General features: G+C 42.4%; 1 protein-coding gene across 3 annotated transcripts in view; it reads right to left on the bottom strand.

Moving 5' to 3' along the window:
- LOC137413428 (protocadherin Fat 1) overlaps positions 1 to 22,691 on the bottom strand; it is a 372,531-nt gene that overhangs the window by 84,830 nt on the left and 265,010 nt on the right. For all 3 annotated transcript variants that reach the window (XM_078766236.1, XM_078766237.1, XM_078766238.1), the window contains exons 8-11: positions 18,580 to 18,855; positions 15,669 to 15,873; positions 9,928 to 13,623; positions 8,255 to 8,677 (exon numbers count right to left, since the gene is read on the bottom strand). In XM_078766236.1, coding sequence (XP_078622362.1) covers positions 8,255 to 8,677; positions 9,928 to 13,623; positions 15,669 to 15,873; positions 18,580 to 18,855 — 4,600 coding nt within the window. The remainder of the gene's footprint in view (positions 1 to 8,254; positions 8,678 to 9,927; positions 13,624 to 15,668; positions 15,874 to 18,579; positions 18,856 to 22,691) is intronic.

Raw genomic sequence — 22,691 nt, 5'->3', positions numbered from 1 at the left:
GAGAGCCGACGTTCGAGATCCGCAACAATATATATATATATATATACATATATACATATATATATATATATATATATATATATATATATATATATATATATGTGTGTGGATTCAGTTGATGATCATTACGGAGAGACGGTGAAAAATACATGCGTTGAAATCAACAGGAAGTTGATTGAGGTTTGCTAACCGCTGTGGGAAGCAAGGAGAATGTGATGTGTTGGGCATTGACCCTTTCTTTCGGAGCAAAAGAGGTATTTGGAAGGTTTGTTTGTTGTCATGTATATCGAAGGTCTAATTCTGCAAAGAGCAAATACACAATGGAAGTGCAAAGTGAAATGATGTACGGAAGGCCTTTCCTCAGCTATCCCACCAAATCCGTTGCCTATTGTGCAGCACACAGCGCATCACGATTAATGGAGGCAACTTGCTGTAAAAGGAATTTTAAAACCACATTCAGTGGTATAAAGGGTTGGTATGTCCACTCTGAGTCTGGGCGGTCGGTGTTTGGAACCCTGGCCAAGTCATTGTACATGTTTTAAAATGGTGCATGCTGCTTCCTTGCTTGATGCTCAGCATTTCAAAAGGATAGAACACATTGGCAACGATTATGCAGGCTTTTTTGTACACAAAGTCAAAGCTCGTGGAGGAGCAACTACATAGAATGGATCAGGATATAATGGAACAAAAAGAAAAGGAGAAAGAGAGGGAAAACACACCAACAGCAGGGTCGAGGGACAAAATCGAAGGGGAAGAATGGAGGGTAAGGGGGAGATGTGTGGGGTGTATGAGATGGACAGACTCTCAGACAGAAGCAGGCTCTCAGAAAGGAAAATCAGGAAATTTGTAAAGAGGTGGGCTTGGGCGGGAGGGTTAACAGGGGTAGAAAAGGTCATTTTGGATAGGTTCCACAATCTCAGCTTTCTTGAAGACCTAGAGGGAAGAATGCGATTGAAGAGAATGTGTAAGTTGGTTCCATCTGCTGGGAATAAAAGAGGATTGGATGAGTGGAGATAAGCAGTAATTCTGGATTTTGTGAGTTTCACGAGAAGGTGGTTGCGCTGGTGGAGCATGTGAGCCTTGCAGAAACCCGGGGTGGGGGCACGGCAAATGCAGAGGGTGCAAGAGAAGAGAAGACAGAGAGACCACTCACCTGTCTGAGATGTGAAATGGGCCTAATGGCCTCCTCCTGCATTGAAATTCCTTGCAAAGGAACTCATACAAACCCTATTAAGATTGAAATTATTGAACTTTGATATAGTTCACCACCACAACCTCGCCATAACATCAGGTTTGAAATGTGACATGTAATAACATGCCCGGATGATTGATGGCTTAATAAAATGTCAAACATGGAAAAAAAAAAAACAACCAGGTATGGATATATGTGCACATGGCTTTTCTAAAAGACGAAAATAACAATTGTACTAATTATATAACAACCTATATTTCACTTAAGTTTACTATATTGTAGTCTTAAAGCAGCTAGTTCAGCAATTTATAACCGAATGACTAATTTTACAACCGCCTGGATCATCATCTAGACTGATCTTCAATGGAGGTTTGATCGTTTTGACCTCTTGATCTCTCCAAACAGTGGGTCCACAATCTCAGCTTTGTCCACTTAGTCAGTACACCACATGCTACATTGACCTTGGCTCATGGCAAAGAGCAAGTTCACCATGTGCTACATGACCTTGGCTCATGGCAAAGAGCAAGTTCACCATGTGCTACATGACCTTGGCTCATGGCAAAGAGCAAGTTCACCATGTGCTACATGACCTTCGCTCATGGCAAAGAGCAAGTTCACCATGTGCTACATGACCTTGGCTCATGGCAAAGAGCAAGTTCACCATGTGCTACATGACCTTGGCTCATGGCAAAGAGCAAGTTCACCATGTGCTACATGACCTTCGCTCATGGCAAAGAGCAAGTTCACCATGTGCTACATGACCTTGGCTTACAGCAAAGAGAAAGTTCACCATGTGCTACATGATCTTGGCTCATGGCAAAGAGCAAGTTCACCATGTGCTACATGACCTTGGCTTACAGCAAATAGAAAGTTCACCATGTGCTACATTGGCCATTGCGATACATTAATCCACATGGATGCAAACTGATGGAATCAATCTGCTCCTCTCTGGCTAACATGGAATGATTCAATGTTTTAACAGTTTATGAGTGCGGAGGTTCTCACTGCTATGTACATTGCGGTGAAGAGGAATAAGAAGAAGAGGAAGAAGAAGAGGGGAGAGTTAACAATAACATCCACATATATTTTAAATTATTCTCCATGTGTGAATAGATACAATATTTCAAAGTGTACAGATACAACTTATCAAAATGCTTTTTATTTGACTAATCATGTTAAAATACCTCATTGAGCAGCTCTCGTTGATACAGTCAAGACAATGGAATGGACAAATAACTAAACGAGGCAACCTCTGGAGGCAACAAGCTGAGATTCAATTATAATTAGTGCAATTCCACTGCTCTATTCATATATAAAACATCTACAAAAGATTTTAAACATGAATCGAGCTTTTCAATGGTCCCTTTTCCTAACTCTGCCTTCTCTTTGTAGGTTACTATGGCAACTAAACATTAAACAGGCCTTGACTATAGCTGAAGATATGGCCATGAATTTTTGAGAGAGAGAAAGAGAGGAATACAAAGTCCAGTCATGTAGCATGTGGTCCAGTGCACTCCTTGCACCAAGACACTACCTGCCATGGACACCAAGGCCTTCAAGATCATCGGAATGTCCAGCGATGAAGCCGAGTCTATGGGCCTATCACTTCGCCAACGCAGACAGGTCGGTGGTCTCTCTGTCTTCTACTGCCTCCTTTTTGGTCTTGCATCTTCTGCTCTTTCCATTCTTTGTTCTTCCCTAACCCCAACCCAGGTATCTGCAGGGCGCACATGGTTAACCAGCTACTCCCTTCTGGTAAAACCCCCAAAATCCAGGATCAATGCTCACCTCCACTCATTCGTTCCTGTTTTCTCACCTGTGGAATCAACTTCCACATTCTCTTAAATCCCATTCATCCCTCCAGATCTTCATGACAACTGTTCACTACCATCTCAGATCGTCCCCAATCCATTATCTTTGCTGTCCTCGCCAACCATCACCAAGCTCACTTCTTTCCAAGTTTCCAATTTTTCTTTCCTCCCACCACTCATTCTTCCACACATCTCATATTTCTCCAAGTCTTCCTCTATTTTGTCCCTCATCCCTGCTGTTGGTGTGTTTCCTCCCTCTCTTTCTACTCTTCCATTTGCTCGGTTATGGCCTGATCCATTCTATGGCCTGGTCTCAACATCCTCTATGAGTCTCGACTTAGAAGACAAAAACAAAAAAAGGAAGCACGACAGACAAATACCATATAACAAAGTGCTCCCTAAAGGTAATAACTCGATCGATCCTCCTTGTAGGGTGAGAAAGTGTTGCAAATTGTTATTTCTGTCTTCAGTGCACTCACAGATTGAAACTATTCCAAATCTCACCCTCAGCAGGGGCTTGCAAGAGAGCCTAGAGGTATGCACACTTGCCTCCGATTTGTATCAGCTAGGTTCGAATCCCAGCTCAGCAATAAACCATCACCCTTGTGTTCAATAGGCAGGGCGACAAATCGAGGCTTGTGCAGTCGCTAGGATGGATGTTAAACTGGGCATCCCATCTGCCAGCACTGCTTATTGGTGGATGTGAAAGATGTCAGGGGTGTCCTATGCAAAGAATAGGAAAACTAACCCTAACCCTAACCGTAACAACAATAACCCCAACTGTCCTTCGCGAAGAATAGGCAAACTAAGCCAAACCCTAATCCTAACCCTAATTCCTAATCCTAACCCTAATCCTAAACCTAACCCTAAGTCCTAACCCCTAAGTCCTAAACCCTAACTCCTAGCCCTAACTCCTAACCCTACCCATAACCATAACTCCTAATCTTAATCCTAACCCTAACCCGAACTCCTAATCCTAACCATAACCCTAATCTTAACCATAATCCTAACCCTAACCCGAACTCCTAATCCTAACCATAACCCTAATCTTAACCCTAATCCTAACCCTAACCCGAACTCCTAATCCTAACCATAACCCTAATCTTAACGCTAATCCTAACCCTAACAAGTAACCCCAACAACTAACCCTAACCCTGAACAAATTACAAGTTCCTGCCCTGGGTGACTTCTGGGAACACAATGGCAAACCATCCAGCATAACCTTTGTCAAGAAACTGCTTCGGCAGCAGCAGCACTCTTAGTGAACATGGGACAACTCATTATCAGGTCTTAAAAACACGAGTATGTGTCTTTATATGCAGGGACATGATGTTGTGGTCCATTTTGAATAGACAGTGCCCATTCAAACAACCACAATGCACATTATAGACATGAGAACTAGAGTTGGGTATATTTAAATATCACACCTGCCCTGAAGGAAAAGAAAAATAAACACAAAACATTTATTTTGTTGTTTTTCAGGAGAACGTGTGTTCAGATTGACGTATTTCGTTCATATGCAGAACAAGGCTGCGGGGTAGAAATCATTTGCTGAGAGTGCGACTATGCCGCTGATGCTGATGCCCTCTGAGGGTTTTGGCAGGAATTTGTAATTTGTTTCGGGTACCAGTGATAGCTAGCCTACTCTTCACAAAGGACAACTTGGGGGATCTTGAACGACCACCAACGAATGCTGATAGACGGGACGCCTGCTTGACCTCCATCCAAGGAATGGCACTCACATTGATGTGTCGGCTTATAGTGTCGGCCCTGCCTGTGAAGCACAGGTATAACAGTTTATAGCCAGGCCAAGATTCAAACTGACCCATCTTGGAGGTGAGTGTGTGTACCTCTATGTCATCCTGTCAGCCCCGATTGACGTATGATTATACATTACTAGTTTTGTACACAAAACACGGTTTCCCTTGGGTTGTAAAGATCTGATGTACATTTCATGATTGCATGGTAAAAATGGAAGGCCATGTAGCTTTACTTTGCCAGCGCTGAAACAAACATTTTAACTGCTCAGACCATCAGTAACATCCGCCATTGTTCATCCTTTTTCCTCGAGTCAACGACCACCGTGATGAAGTCACTGGGAACAATGACATTGAGGAGCCTTCTTGGATGCGGCCTCAATTGACTGAATCTGGCCCCTCAACTACTAGCCCTTGAGCAATTGGAGTCAGCGCAAATACAACTTAATGATGCCCTGCCTGGCCCCAAGTGTACTCGAAGACGTGGTGTAAATGAGCCTACTGTAACTCTCTGGATGAAATAATCAGCAATCTTGTTTAAATATAGTTGTTTGTTAAGCTCCTCATGCAACACGGTTCAGCCTCGCCTGTCCTATCGATGAGACGATGATCGAAGATAGTTCTTACGTTTTTTGAGACTGGAGATTACTTGTTTGTTATTTGTCCATGCTCTATCATTTTCTAAATGCCGAGCGAGCGTCAAGCAAGGAGGCAGCACATACCATTTTTAAAGTCTTTGTGGTATGACTCGGCCATGGCCGGGTTCGAACCGTTAACTTCCGACACTCTAACCATTATGCCATCAAATCTGGTTAAGCGGATGCTCTAAGTTATTTGAAGTTATCATAGAGGGCGCTCAAAGTTATTTTGATAGATCTCAATTACCTACTCGACTTTAGCTATATTTCTGGCAACTCCAAATTGCCAAATTTGTGTCAAATGTTCCTAAAAAAAAACTTAATCGGGTCTTAAAAACAAGATGAGTTCTAACAACATAAAAAACCCCTGTACAATTTTTAAGTTTTGATTTCTTGACGTGGCTCAAGCTTCTTTCCACAGATCCTCAAAACTGTTTTCTCATCCAACATCTGCATCGTCTTGCAATTAAAGAAAATATTCGTTATCTGCGTTTCCTGAAAATACAAGCGGCTCTTTTACAGACTCGTCTTAACTGATTATACTCACGAGCAACGGTACCTGCCCTAAGGGTGGGGCTTCAATTTGGAGGCGCGATTTATATAAACATCTGTTAAATATCACACGCAAATCATCAAAATCTAAACAGTATTTGTAGAATTTCAATTAAAAAACCACATCACTGTTCATATCGGTAAATATTATTCCATCGTGTTTCAAATCGTGATATCAACTGTTGATGATTTGCGTTTGATATGATTTAACGGATGTTTATATGAATCGTTTAAAATAAAAAAGCCTTCAATTTCTGATATTTTACCTTTTCATTTGGGCCTCCCAATTGAAGCCCTGCCCTTAGGGCGGGTACCGTTGCTCATCATATATAATGGCGATACAACAATTTTTACCGGTTTGCTTTGAAGAACGGGAATGAAGGGGGAGGAGCTTGTTAATATGTCTGGTTGAAGGCTTTGGGCTGGGAGGGGGTTTGAAGCCAGATTTTTATCTTACAGCCGCCATATTGGTGCTCACCGTCACTGCGATGCGAAGCGAAAGACGCCTCAGAGCTGTCACATTCACAATCGCTATGTCGTATGTACTCCCGATACATGTTTCCTTCATTGTAAAAACTACCAAATCAACAGTTAAAAGGATTTTGAGCCGATAGCTGCTATGGCCTTGACAAGATCGATGGAGACAGCGATCTGTTAGCATATACACCGCCCAAATAGCTATGTGGAATTCTCTCATGTAGAGATTAAACGTCGTTTGAACTTTGCCCGAGGTCATTATTTACTTTTAATGATGTTTATATACGAATTGAAAAGAAGATAATTGGTTTTGGGTTATCCTTATCGCATATCTCGTGGGATTGTGATTTGGAGAGATGGGCCGTGATGGCGGGGAGGGGGTTGGAATTCTCTCAAGCAGGGATTCAACCCATGTCCTTATAAAAGGTCTTTGTCCGAGGTCACCGAGTCCGATCGGTGCAGCCGTGCAGCGATCGGTGCAGCCGTTTGTGCGGCACAAAAACTACCAAATCAACAGTTAAAAGGATTTTGAGCCGATAGCTGTTACGGCCTTGGCAAGATCAATGAAAACAGCGATCTGTTAGCATATACACTGCCAAAATAGCTATGTGGAATTCTCTCATGTAGAGATTAAACGTCGTTTGAACTTTGGCCGAGGTCATTATTTACTTTTAATGATGTTTATATACGAATTGAAAGGAAGATAATTGGTTTTGGGTCGTCCTTTCCGCATATCTCGTGGGATTGTGAGGTGGAGAGACGACCGTGATGGCGGAGAAGGGGTTGCCATTCTCTCAAGCAGGGATTCAACCCATGTCCTTATAAAAAGTCTTTGTCCGAGGTCACCGAGTCCGATCAGTGCAGCCGTGCAGCGATCGGTGCAGCCGTTTGTGCGGCACCCGGGAAAACAACATCGTCACAATGAAAACATCGTCACAATGAACGTTATGCGAACGCGAATATTATGCGGGAGTCCAAACCTGAGAATGCTGGAGACCAAAGCTGAAATTGGAAAAACTAAATAGTCTATTTTACTCCTGGAGATCCCAGGATTACCCACCCAAAATATTGTTGCGATCAGTTCAGCAGTTTTTGCGGTACCTTCAAACGGACAGACAGACAGACGGACGGACATTTGGTGAATTATAGTAAGATTTTCTAATAAGTAGAAGAATCTGTAGAGCATAGAATGAATCAAATTTGTCTTTGTTTAGATTGAACTATAATAGTGCACCCTTTACCAAAAGCATGCAAGTCACATATTATAGGGTCGGTCAGATAGATGTCTCGTAAAATTCCCCAAAAAGCTCTTCAACAACAACAACAACAAATCTTTATCAATCCTGAGACAAATAGATACTTGCTCTTTTACGTAACTGTCCGTTGTTACGTCAATTACAACTGCACAGTACACGATGTCCTGCACAGCTTTTGCAGCACCTTGTTCGACTTCAGAGTAAGTATGTGTTTCGTTGATAATTCCATGAGACATATCTATTTGTATGATGTTCACTGCAGCCATTATTTTGAAAGTTATCAGCACATATACCTACGTATACTTCCTCAGGAAGCATTTGCAGCAGCTGAACAAAATCCAAAAAGTGTCCGAGACTGCTCTGGTAAACAAGGCCTACTACAGGCACCTAACGGTACCAATGAGCTCTCACGGAGTCGGCGCCAATGCCTAACATTTTACACTTACACAGTAAAATTCTAATTTTACTAAACACGACATAATAATGACATTCTAATAAAAACATTTCTAATAAAAACAGCAAACCACAAAAAATAACAAAATGAATCCTAATTTCATTAACAATATCATACCTGTCAAATAATACACGAGGTGTGTACTGCTCTCATCTAGGTCCGGGTCTGTTGCTCGAAGCACAGCGATCACTTGTCCAGGGGCCACACCCTCCATCACGCTTCCGGTGTACACACCTGCCGAGAACTGCGGCGGGCAATCATTGGAGTCCACCACATGAACTCGCACCACAGCGCTGTTTGCTTGGTGAGCAGGATTACCCAAGTCCTGTGCAGATACGCGGAAGGTGTGCTCGGCTTGCAGCTCTCGGTCCAGCCTTTGTAGTGTCCTGATCCAGCCGGTTTCACGGTCAACAGCAAACATGTCAGCCACACGAGGACTGGAAGTAGCGATACCATCTTCTTCCTCGAAAGGTCCAGTTCCTGGTTCTTCTTGCAGGTTATATATCACCTTTCCATTTCTACGGAAATCCAGATCCATAGCTGTAGGAAAGGACTCAGTGTCAAAGTGGAAACATTTGATCCAAGGAAGACCTTTATAAATGATTTTAAAAATAATGCCTCCGACCACCTACAGGGGCGGAGGCATAAAAACAATATCTTTGTTGAACAAACAATACAGGGAATATGAATGTATCCTGCCTTAAACCCAGGCCTCGCCTTTATCAACCCCTTCTCGGCATCCTTTCAAAGTCATGGCTTCTTGTTTACCCACATTCCTTAGCTCCCATCTTTTCCCACCTGTACAATCGCCTTCCTGTGTCTGCAAAATCACGTTCATGACTTTACTGTGACAACCATTCTTTTTTATGTTAACCTCCTGCTATCCCCGCATTTCATTATGTCATACTTGCATGTTCTTAGAACGTCTGCTTGTTTCCTTCCGTCCTTCACACACACACACACACACACACACACACACACACACACACACACACACACACACACACACACACACACACACACACACACACACACACACACACACACCAAAACCAAACTAGAATGGCACTAGTTAGAGCGCATACCTCTGTCAGGCTGGAGAGTTTATGTTTTGTATACTACTGATAGGCTGGATCTCGATCTTAATGAAATTGGCTGTTCTTGTCACCAAACCAGCTCATCCAGCCAGTTTTGTAGTAATCCATCCACAACTTTTTAAAACAGCATGCCATATATTTTTTGGCCCCATCTCTCAATGGTGAAGAATCACTTTAAAATAATTATTGTATCCAGATCCAGATCCGTATCATCACAAAAAAATCTAATCAATTCATCGTTTTCACACACCCAACCTGTCCACCAAGTTTCGTCCGAATCTGTCCATAACTTTTTGAGATATCATGCTCTGTGCTCGCAGACAGACAAACAGACAGACAGACATTGGTGAAAACATAACCTACATCTACCTTCGGTGGTAGAGGTAACAAAAATTTAACAGTCTGCACGGTGAAAAAGTGTGTTTAACTTCAATCTGCACATCCAAACACACAGATTCCCTGGTCAAGTTACTAAGTTGAAGAAGGCAACGTGTCTTTGGCATTTAAATCACAATTTGACATTGCTATCTGTATTTAAGAAAACTCTCACTTCCTTCAAATTTTGGATCAAAGTGTTTCATTTGCTGCCAAAACCCACTAGTTGGAGACTATTCTTCCAAACCAATTACAACAATGGCATATGTGTCTTGTATTTGACAACATACGTGTAAGTTGCCTTGCCCGTTGTGTTACCTCGCACTTGAATGACAGGAGTTCCGATTGGCAAGTTCTCCATTACCATGGCATCGTAGAACTCAGACTCAAATGTGGGACTGTTGTCGTTCACGTCCCTTACGATGATGGTGACGGGAACCTGGGCATGCACTGGAGTGTCCTCATGCTGATAAGTGGCAGTGAGCAGGAAGTTATACTGACGGGTCGTCTCGTAGTCGAGAGTTTTTACCACCTTCAGTTGGCCCATGTTTGCATCAATGGTAAACTGTTCCTCACTGTTACTTTCTGGGAGTGCACCCTTGACAATGCAATAACGGAAGCTCTCGTTGCTCGATAATCGGACGGAGCCAACCGTGCTGCCAATGTCCACATTTTCTGAAACAGTAAACGTATACATTGTCTTAGGAAATGCTGGGAGCTGTGTGATGTCTTCTGGGAGAATATGTACATCCAGTGGAACAATAGTATGTCTCCTTTCTGCGCCCTGATCTTCAGCCTTGACAAAGAGAGATAATCTCCTGCCCTCCAATCCTACGAGACTCTCTTTTGTCGAAATGAGACCACTGCTGGAATCAATGTGTAGTACATCTTCGGATGTGCCTGGGTCCTTGCGAATAAAGGAGAACACAATAACGGAATTATTGCCCTCGTCGTGGTCCATCGCTGAGACCTGCAGCACCGAGCCACCTTTGGGCACATTTGCGAGCATGCTCGCATGATATTCCAAAGCTCCAAACTGTGGTGAGTTGTCATTTTTATCGGTGAGAACTACCTTCACAGTGCAATAACCTGCACGGCCACCGACATCCATGGCCATCAAATTGATGTCGATTACCCTCTCCATCGCGTTTTCTCTATCAAGCTCCTCCGATATTGTAAAGATTTGCCCAATCTCATCCACATCAAACCTACTAGCTGCAAACTGGTTTGTGATTGAATAAGACAAATCATTGTAGTGTCCCATGTCTTCATCCACAGCCTCTACCTGCATCACAAACGTCCTTGTTGCAGGGTTTTCTGGCAGGTGTACGATGAACTCATGCTGCCGGAAGAAAGGAGTGTGGAGGTTGTTGCTCAGGACGTTAATGTGCACGCGCGCTGTGCTAGTGAACACACCATCGGACACCGAGATGTTGAGCTGGTATTGCCGTGCCATATTCTCTTTGCGAAGATTCAGAATGCTGATAATGCCTGACTTCCCATTGATGACAAAGTTTGAATCACCATTTCCTGAAAGTATGCTGTATCGGAGATTCTCGGTATCGCAATTATCAGCGTCTGAGGCTTGGACACGAGTAACAAAGTGTCCTCTTGTAACCACTTCACTAACAAAAGCTTCATACAAAAGTTGATTAAAAACAGGAGAATTGTCATTTGTATCAGTGACTTGAATTTGAACAGGAACGTCACTCGTCAAAGGAGGCACACTGCCATCTGAAGCTCTCACCTTGAAATGGTGAACTTGCACCTGTTCAAAGTCTAAGAATCTTGAGGTGAGGATTAAACCGCTGCCACTATCAATGTAGAGAGAGTTGCTGTGATTTGTTCCATCGTCTACAATTTGGTAGTAAAGATGTTGGTTTGAGCCAGCGTCAGCATCTGTGGCACTAACCCGCAGTACAGAGGTACCGATGAGTGCAGCTTCAGAGAGCACGGTGGAGTAAGAACTCTGCCTGAATATCGGTGCATTGTCGTTTATGTCTTCGACCATAACGTCCACAGGCACCTCCGTGTGAACACCTGTCAACGAGTCTGTGGCTCGCACCATCAGACGGAACGAAGGCTGCGTTTCATAATCAAGTGATCCCAAAACAGTTAGTGTTCCTGTATTGAAATCCATGGAGAACTGGTCGAAATGGTCCCCATGGGTTATGCTGAAAAATAGTGGGAGGCCTTCAGGGCTGCTTGCTTGGAGATGGAGAATGGCCGTGTGTGGCTCCACATTCTCTGCAACACGTGTGCTGTAAAAAGACCTGTCAAAAATTGGCATGGCTTTGTTTATAACTGTTATTGGAACATCAATCCGTGAAGAGAGTGATGGAGTTCCATGGTCCTCGGCAATAACAGTCAGCAGAAATTCCTCAGAGGACATTCCTGGGTTGAAGGTTTTCAAAAGAGTGATGCTGCCTGACGAAGAGTCAATTTTGAAATACTCACGTGGCGTACGGAAAAAATATCTGATTTGGCCATTCTGTTTGACGTCTTGATCTACTGCCATGACTTTGTAGATCAAGTCACCTGGTCGGGCATCCACCTGAACGATGGCGTAATACGGCAAGTTTGTAAATATCGGAGAATTGTCATTCACGTCAATGACATTCACACTAACAATTGTGTGAACAATTCTCGGTGGGGACCGCGCATCCCGAATCTCGACCACAACTTCGTGAATCTCTTGCTCCTCTCGATCGAAGGGAATTCCCGTTGTCTGCAAAACACCTGCTGTCGACTTCATTGCAAAAAAAACACTTGGGTTCAAGATGCGAAAGGTAAGTGGTTCGTTCGTATGGGCACCCGCAGTAGAAATTACAGCAAGCGTTTTCACATCGGTTGTATTTTCCACAACATCGGCAGAATAAGAGGTCGCAACTTTCAGGCCATTTTCGGTTGTCTCCTGAACCGTCACCTTTACCAATGTCGAACCAGAAAATTTCCCATCAAACACTCGCACTGAGAGCTCATAGCGGCTCCGCAAGTTTGTTCTATTTTGCACTACAATGGCTCCGGTTCTCATGTCAATTGAAAACTTGTTCCCAACGTTGCCAGACGTGATGCTGAAGGACAAGGTTGAGTTCTGGCCCGTGTCAGGGTCAGAGGCCTTCAGGATGATAACCTGCACCCCTTTATAAGTTGGAATAAGAAGCACTGTTTCATAAGTCTCTTCACTGAACTCAGGAGGGGAGTCGTTCACATCCATCACAGTTACAGTGACATTTGCAGGTGTGTATGCCAAAAGTCGCGGGATTCCAACATCGGTGACTTGCACGTGGAAATGGAACGCTGCCATATTTTCATGATCGAGCTTTGATATTGTCTTTATTGCCCCAGTGCTCGAGTCAATTGAGAAGTAGCGCCGGGCAGTGGGCTCAACAATTTGATACACCAGCAACGAGTTGGGCCCACTGTCAGCATCGGTGGCCTTGATCACCAATGGGGAATTCTGGCCATTGAGAACAATGCTCTTTGCTGGTGCAGCCTCACTGATTGTTCCCTCGTAATAGGATTGGATAAATGTAGGGGCATTGTCATTCTCATCCTTCAGGTGCACTTTCACAGTCGTGTTCGTGGATCGACCAGCCATGTTCGTTGCCTGTACAATAATATTATAGGAGGGAATCTTCTCAAAATCCAACTTATCCCTTAAGCTAATAACCCCAGACATGGAGTTGATTTCGAAGGCATCTCCGACATTGCCGTCCCTGAGTTCGTAGTTGGATGAGGAGCGGCTTATTGCAGACACCGTGATGACAAACATTCCTGGTTGGGCATTCTCGCTAATTTCTGCAGAATATTCTTTGCTTGAGAACTTGGGTGCAGCATTGTTTGAGATGGTGACGTAAATGGTAATGGTGGTGGAGGCACTGAGCACTGGATCTCCTCCATCCGTCGCTCTGGCGACAATGTCATAGCGATTTATGACGCTCTGGTTGAGCTCCTTGGCCACAGAGATGATGCCCAGTACCGGGTCAATGGAAAATGATTTCCCAAAGTTTCCTGCAGAGCAAACATACAGAAGTTACACAAGCAAGTGCTTCTTGTTGAGATTTTTTTACTTGCATAAAAGTAAAGACAATGTCATGAGAAATTAAAATTAAAAGGTTGCGAATGATTTACATCTGCAGAATAAGAAGTTCTGCAGATGATTTACCCAGCAACACTGTTGGAATTGCAAACACTAGGGCATGCCCGTACTATATCTATATCTAAAATTATATCCCCCCCCTCTATTTACATGAAATGGTTTGGTCCAAAGCGAACGGCTTGCGAGTGGTGACAATCCCCCCCCCTCTATTTACATGCAATGGTTTGGTCCAAAGCGAACGGCTTCCGGAGTTTGGTAAAGAAATCGCCATCGCGTGCACAAACGCGCAGGAAAGCGAATGAATCGCAAATTCGTTTTTATTAGTTGTAAAACATAGTTTAACGCCAACATAGTTTGCAAACGTGAAATAAATGAATACGCTCTCAAATGTGCCATCCGAGGCAGAGTGTGCCCGCCACGTTCGGCACACGCGATCGTTCGCTGCTCTCTGATTGGTTGAATCGTTTTTTGGACATAGCTCGGTAAGTAATTGTCCGATTAATATGAAACCTTGAAAAGGCACATCCTCGGGTCCCCAGCAATATACCTGGCAAGTTAAAAGTATATCGGACCCGTGGTTGTCGAGAAACAGCGGTCACAGACAAACGTACAGACAGACAGAGATTACTGGAATTATAGATAGATTGGTCCATTTGCATTGCAGTCTTGTCCAAACAGTACTTGCACATCTGGAAAATGCTTTAATGACCTCTGACATAATTTGAATATGGAGCTAATCTTTAATGGCTTAATTTGTCAAAGGAAAAACATCAACAGCCATGCATAATTAGATTCGTAGACACTGTCACAATGGAGAACTGATGAAGCCGAACCGAACAGCTGATGTAAGCACCAATCTGCAGAGGAAACCAATACGTGGATCTGCTTTAACTGTGCACTTTAAACAGCGGTGAGGCCTCCCGAAGAAACCTTTCTTGACTCATTCTTGGATGCACATCTATGCCTTGCACAAAGTTTAGCCCCAACGATGATAAATCCAGCCTATATTACATTCCATAAATAGAGAGTTCATAGAACATGTTACCCCACGCAGTGTTCAAGAAAATTCTTCTATTTAAATAATTTAATGACGCTAAAGATTGTTCAAAAAATTCCGGAAGTTTAGCGCTATTGAAGCAGGCTTATACATCAAAACTATAAAAGAAACCATGCTTGCGTCCGTCCATGTGTGCGAGCTCCACCTTATGATTGTACAGTTTGCCTGACTCTACCCACAATTTATATTCTACAGCTGCCATATTTCTATACTCCGTATAGGCATCATAGGCCTCTTTTGTAAGACTCGTGCCTTCTGACTCTCTCATGGCTTTATTTTAACTCTAACTTGATATCTAATTTAATTTGTCATAGTCGCTAAGATGTTTTAAGACTTGGGGGCAAAAAAACAGGAAGCAAATCATACGAATATTGATGTTTTAAAAGGTAAAACTATTTTAATACCCGTTTCTGGTCGGGCGCGATGCGGGGAGGAAGGAAGGGGAGTAGATTAGGGAAGGGGGTCGGGAGTGAGGTGGGCGAGAGGAGAGAGGAGAGAGGGGGAGCGGGCGGGTGTGGGAAAGAAGGGGAGGGAGTGGGAACCGTGTCCATGTTGCACCATAAGGGGTGAAATCCGTTTGTGAGCATTAGTTAATTTGAAAAACGAGAATTACCCACATGTCAAAGTTTGACACATTAGGCACGATAAGAATGATGTCATGATGCTACACCACATGGTTTAGTGTGTTAAACACAGATTAGATGTCATTGCTGGCTGACAATTTGAGATTCTGAAAAAGGTTGAAGGTCAAAGCTTCTTCATAGTATCATCAAGTTATCTAACCATTTCAGGTTTAAACATTTAACAGTTAATCTGTTCTTTTCTGGTCAACTAAGCAGTTGTTCACATGGAAATCAGAGCTACCTGCTAAGCAAGGATCTCATTTCATGCTACTCTTACCAGAGTCTAAGCTGTAAGTCACTTCACTGTTGGCACCATGATCCCAATCCTGGGCAGTGACCTGCAGCACAGCAGAGCCCAGTGCTGCAGATTCGAACACACGGCCTTCGTAATGCTCGCTGCTGAAAACTGGTGGGTGGTCGTTGGAATCAACTACATGAACGACCACCGTGGCGTAATTCTTCTCCATGGCAATGTCCCGAACCTGAAACAGCATCCATCGACAACGCAATCCCCTTTTAATGAATGATGTTTTCCCTTCAACCATTAACAATGAGGCCAAACAATGAATTCAATTAATATCTCAAGATGACCTTTTGTGAATCATTTTTAAATTGTTCACCTTGTTCGTGCAAGTAATATAAATATAATAGTAAAAGGTCCGTCAAATATGACGGGTTGGCACAGTTTATTCAACGGTGCAGCCTCGTGCACGTGCCAAAGTCTGAAACCTTGGTCTAGTGTCAGGTGTGCTTATATCTTCTTTATTTATTAGACATAAGACATCACACACACCTTTCGAGGCTAGATGCGCATCTGAAGGACACTGTGTAAATGAACACTTGTTTTACTCTGTGCGCGTTGCACATCACGTGCAGTGAATTTCACCTCCCTTCACCTTGTATTTATTGTGATTTTAAAAAACGTTTCTGTACACCGCCTTTGAGGCTCGGTTTGCAAGCCACCGTCTACAATTCCAATAGAAGAGACATAATTTATCTTTTATGGAAAATGTTTTTCAAGTTTGTTTTATCCTCAAAAATAGACGGTAGTGAACACACATTCGTGTTAAAAGATTGGCCTTTAAAACCTACCCTTATGAAGGGGACAGGCATCTGCAAACACACAAACTGACTGTGTTATATATCGTCCATAAGGAACATTTATCATAAAATATAGTTAGTAAAACAAATGCTTTTCTGTATTGAAATTCCAAGCCAGTCAATCTACAGATGTAGTGCTGATCTATAGGTGATGTGAAAAGCACATCTGAAGGACACTGTGAATGAAAGTGTGCTGGGATTGCAAAAAAAATAAAATAAACTTCTTCGAAGGAGAGAGAGTATCAGTCAAAAATGGAAAAATAAAGTAGAGACACGGAAGACAGAAAGGAAGAAGTTCTGGAATGCGTCAAAGGTATTTTGTAAGGCTTTGAGACACAGCTTTGATCGGTGCATCGAGAGTTATTCACTCTTATTTGATGCAACCAACCACTCATGTTGCGGGGACACTTTCTCTTGCACGATGGAAGAGCGCTCAATCGAGATTTTAACAAATAACATTTTTTATCACCAAACATTTTATTTGTACTTCCAATCAAATCAGATTGTTGTGAAGTCATATCCATTGTGCAATCGCTGTAGCAACAACATCCTTTCTTATTCAATGTTCACTGCAGTTTTGAGCAATTTTGAACCTACACAGTACATTTGATTAATGATCAGAAATTAATTAATTAAAACAACTTGAGCTTCTTACCAAAAAAAAGTGAGTAAAATGTTCAAAAGGACAGAAATTTCGAGTCAGAAACTTTAAGTGACGATGCCATGAGAAGGTCTGCGACAAAGTCGGGTATGGTTTTTTAAGGGTATATTTCTTTGATCCAATATGGCTGGCAGACCACGTGACTGATGACATCATAAATTCCCTATCTCCAATATAATTATTGCTCAGGTCACGCTCAATAAATTTCAAACTGATCGGACGAAGCGTTGTCGTTGTACCTGTTGAATTGTGACGTCATAATTAAGGCACCATGCTACAATTTGTTCCATTGAGCGGTATCGGAGATATAGAGATGCAACGTTTTTCCAAAATTGTGTCCATACCCACGTGACCTGTGACGTCATAGTCATAGCTAAAAAAAAATCTACAGGAGGAGGCGCTCTTTTGGTGCAATATTTTGTGTCAATCGGACCAGCAATTGCTGAAAAAATGAATTTTAAAATTGCAGACACGTGCGTACGTACGCCACAAGTACGCACGCAACCAATCGCTTAATCCTGCTTTTCGATTTGCGAGCACAAGGTAGTAACCAAACTTGTTTGGATATGAGAGTTGTACAAAACATTAATAAATGTAACTGAGGTCCATATTCCTTAGGTCTATTCTGATCCGACTCTTTTCTAATGGCTCTGAGATTCAGACGAAGGGAACAATTTTTGGAAATGCACCAATTTGTCTGAAGTCAAAGAAAACAAGCTTGTTTCAAGGCATGCATTTCAATACAAAACCTTCACACTGTATTTCATTTCATCATTAAATACCTCGAGGAACGTGTTGAACGAATGACCTACAGTAACATTTTTTGCAAGTCAACCACCATTATTCTTCACTTTGTACAAATAACTCTAAGAGCTTACCTTTAATTATCACTTTGTCACATTTCGAATCCGGGGCTTAAATGAGGCATTTTGTGCAGTGGAGATACTTTATAATTTATAACAAAAAGAAAAAGACATAAAATGTCATAGCTCCCGCCGTGGTTTTAGTAATTTTGCTGTACTGAGTTAAAGGCTGTCAGTCGGCCATCTTTGGTCAGATGACAAAACAAAATCTTCTGCATATGTATACTCTCATGTATTGCATGTGCCAAGCTTGAAGAAAATTGGTCCACGCATGCCCGAGAAATGGTTGAGGACGTGTTCAACATCGGATTTTTTCAAATAAAATGGCCGCCGGTCAGCCATCATTAATCGCATCGCAAAACAAAATTATGTGCATATGTATACCGTCATGTATTGCATTTGTACAAAGTATGAACAAAATCGGTCCATACATCTCTGAGATATGGTTGCAGATGCGTGGACGCACAGACAGACGGACGAGACCAAATGCATAAGCCCCCGTTTTGGACCAAGTCCAACGGAGGCTAATAATAAGAATGGAGATATACAAAAAGCCATCTCACCATCACAGTCAGCATGTGGTACCGGTTTGTCTCATAGTCCAGGCTCTTGGCTGTGCTCAGCCAGCCCGTTGAGTAGTCCAGCCGAAACATCCCCGAACCACTGGTATCAGAACTGGGCAAGATGGTGTAGGTGAGCTTGCTGGACATGTCCCCATCTGTAGCATTGAGTTTCAGCAGTTTGTGCCCTGGTGGTGCGGACTCGTGTACCTCGGCCTCGTAGCGCGCCATCGAGAACTCCGGCCTGTGCTCGTTAATGTCCACAACGCGGATTTCCACCTGGCAAAGAGAGCATTAGATAGTCTCAAGCCTATTCCAAACAGCAAGGATAGAGTGTTGGTAAAATACTACAAAATGCAATATATTTGATCCCAAACCGTCTGGAATTTGAAACAAATGGATACTCAGCAGGATCGAGTATCTGGTTGTAAAGAATGAAAAGCAAATCGATAAATCAGTCGAATTGGTTTCTTCCAATGCGCTTTTCATTTATCAATAAAGTCTCAAAGTTGTTTAGAATGCAAGAGATCTTCATTGTAAAATTTCACAAAAACACCTGCAAAAATTAAATTTCACAAGCACACCTGTAAAAATAAAAATTCACAAAAACATCTGAAGAAAAAAAAACCCATGGGATTTTAAACACAACAAGTACAAAAAGTTTTAATTAAAACAAAAGCCGCGTCGATGTTACACAATGCCTAGATGCAGCTGTGCCTATAACGTCGATGTTATAGGCACAGGACATTCCTATTGATTCGATTACTTGATGTTATTTTTGTGCAAAGTGAAAATATATCTCGGCAATTTCCCGTGTGTGGCGACGAATTTTTAATATATCTCGGCATTTTCCCGTCTGTTATTTCAGGCGGTGTATGACTGACCATGCCGCGATTTAAAAAATATATATCTCGGCAATTTCCCGTGTGTGGCGACACGTGAACGAAGCTATGCTCCTCTCTCCACATTATTGTGATGACGTATAAATTAAATATTTCATCGTGACGATTGTCATCAAATGGACGAATTTTTAATATATCTCGGCATTTTCCCGTCTGTTATTTCGGGCGGTGTATGACTGACCATGCCGCGATTTAAACAAAATATATATATCTCGGCATTTTCCCGTCTCTTATTTCGGGCGGTGTATGACTGACCATGCCGCGATTTAAAAAAAAAATATCTCAATGGACTTGAAGTTACAGGCCTTTGAGAATTCATTTCGTTTTATAAAGGGCAACTTTCATCGGATTTTCTTCCCGTTTTTTTTCAACCGAGTCTAAAACTATGTTAGCGACTGTGAAAAATGAAATGATATATCGAATTTGATTTGAAATAAAACTGTGTGAGAGAGGAAGACACCACGGGCCTACAAAACAGGCCTCAAAGCTATGCGAGTTAATAAAATGGTGGATATTTGTTTATATGAAGGCTCTCCCAGAATGGGTGGAGCTATGGTTCCCAGAATGGGTGGAGCTTTGAGGTTTTGTCTTCTCTGCAAGAACAAGAAGAAGAAGAAGAAGAAGAAGAAGAACAACAACAACAACAGCAGAGGGCACTCTATGAGCAGCGTCTGCGACGCGGCTAAAAATAAAATTCCCAAATGGCAAGTTAAAAACGATGGTATTTGAAGAGAGATTTTAAAATCCTCATTGAGGAGTTTGTGTGGATACCAAAAGACAATGGATTCCCAAGTTTAGGAGCATATCAACAGAATGGACGATCACCAAAGATCAATGTTCGTGCGACTGATTACTGGGAAATTCCTGCTGTTACAGGTAGCGTTCTTGTTGGTATGTAATGTGTGATTAAATGGGAAATACAGACAAGAGCAAGTTGTTTCATTTTAACTTTACAAGTTATCAACAACATGTTGAAGTCAATGCTTCAATGCAATGACACGTTGGAAGCCAGTGATGTGTCATAAGAAAGCCATTGGAAGCCAGGGAAGAATCTTAAGGAAGCTAGTGGAAACCAGTGAAGAGTTATAAGGAAGCTACTGGAAGCCAGTGAAGAATCTTAAGGAAGCTACTGGAAGCCTGTGAAGAGTCATAAGGAAGATACTAGAAGCTTGTGAAGAATCTTAAGGATGACACTGGAAGCCAGTGAAGATTCTTAGGGAAGCCACTGGGAACTGAAGAATCTTAAGGATGACACTGGAAGCCAGTGAAGATTCTTAGGGAAGCCACTGGAAACTGAAGAATCTTAAGGAAGCTACTGGAAACCTATGAAGAGCTATAAGGAAGCTACTGGAAGCCAGTGAAGAGACATACTGAAGTTACTGGAAGCTTGTGAAGAATCTTAAGGAAGCTAGTGGAAGCCAGTGAAGAGACATACAGAAGTTACTGGAAGCTTGTGAAGAATCTTAAGGAAGCTACTGGAAACCAGTGGAGAATCTTAAGGAAGTCACAACAAGCCAGCAAAGAGTCTTCGGGATTGGAGTGATACAATCAGATTTACTCGCTTGAACTACAAGCTTGGCTGCCCTAAGAGGCATAAAGTGTATAGGCTTGAGAGAAGAGCCAGGTCACCTGCAAACAGTGACTTTCATTCATCTAGATAGAGAAGGAAAGAGGAAGTGAGTAAAAGAGGATTGCCCACATCTCATGCAAATAAGTCCAAAGTCTAAAGGGGGCACGAAAACCGAACAAACAATAATTGTACTGTACTACAATACAAATATTGTACTTGTACTTTTATTTATTCCAATGTACGCCTGAAAATCTCAGAGCGCACACTTAGAGTCATAAAACACAAACAGGAAAATAAAGACAAACAAAAAAAAGACAAGATAACTTGAAGACAAATGGCTTCTGGAAAACATTGGAAGCAAGGCAATTAAAATCGAAATGAGAACCAATTGAAATACAAACAGATAAATAACCAGTGAATAAAACTGGAAAAATAATCATTGTTGTTACTCTTTACCTCCGCCACCGAAGGTGGATGAAGGTTATTTCATTCCTGTCTGTTTGTGAACAAGATATCTCAAAATGTTCTGGACGGATTTGGATGAAATTTGGTGGACGGGTTGTGGATGTGACACGGACAAAAATGATTCGATTTTGGTGAAGATCCGGATGTGGCTCAGAGAATTTTTAAAGTGATTCTTCACCATTGAGTTATAGGGCTAAAACCGATATATTATATAGCCCGGAATCCCAAAAAGTTATGGATGGATTCCGGCGAAACCTGGTGGACAGGTTGGGTTGGAAGTTCGACAAGGAAGACGTGATTAAATTTTGGTGAAGATCTGAATCCGGATGCGGATACGAGAATTAAAAAAAATAATTCCAAGTGATTTTTCATCATTGAGCAACAACAACAACAACATGCATTTTAAAAGGCCATTTTCCCTGCTAGAGCGGGGGTTAGCCTTGCGGTCCCCATGACAATCTTCTCCATTTTGCCCTATTTTCTGCATCTCTCCTTGTTAACCCCCTTGCCCGCATTTCTTCTTCCACCATCTCTAGCCAAGTCTTTCTCGGTCTTCCCCGTCTTCTACTTCCTTCTACATTCATTTCCATCACTCTTCTCAACCAGTCACTTTCATCCTTCCTCAACACATGACCAAACCATCTCAACCTGTTCCTCTTCATAGCATCAATCACAGGTCCTATTCCCATCATCTTTCGCAATTCATCATTTGTCTTCCTCTCTCTCAACGATACTCCGCACATCCGTCGAACCATTCGCATTTCCACCCTTTCCAACCTTCGTTGCTGCTCTACGTTCATTACCCATGTCTCGCTCCCATAAATCATAACACTTCTCACACATGCAGCATACACCTTTCCCTTCAGCTTCAACGACACTCCCCTCATCATCAGCACGCCACTCAATTCCCGAAACTTCTTCCATGCACATCTCACTCGAGCAACCGTTGCCGAGTCTGATCCACCTTCTCCATTCAGCATGTCTCCGAGGTAGCAAAATGTTTTCACACCTTCCAGCTTCACGCCGTCTCCAAGATCCAACTCAACATTTCCTCCATCTGCAGCTCCCTCTGTGCACACCTTACATTTGAATGTAGCTGCCACACTGGTTAATGACCCTCTCAGACTACTACATTTTTGATGAACCCACTCAGCGCACATTGTACACTGATTGGAGTT

Source organism: Myxine glutinosa, chromosome 12 (assembly GCF_964187855.1).
Source record: "Myxine glutinosa chromosome 12, kmMyxGlut1.1, whole genome shotgun sequence".
Lineage (NCBI taxonomy): Eukaryota > Metazoa > Chordata > Myxini > Myxiniformes > Myxinidae > Myxine > Myxine glutinosa.
The sequence above is the reverse complement of the archived record's forward strand: the minus strand, read 5'-3'. Positions and strand labels throughout refer to the sequence as shown.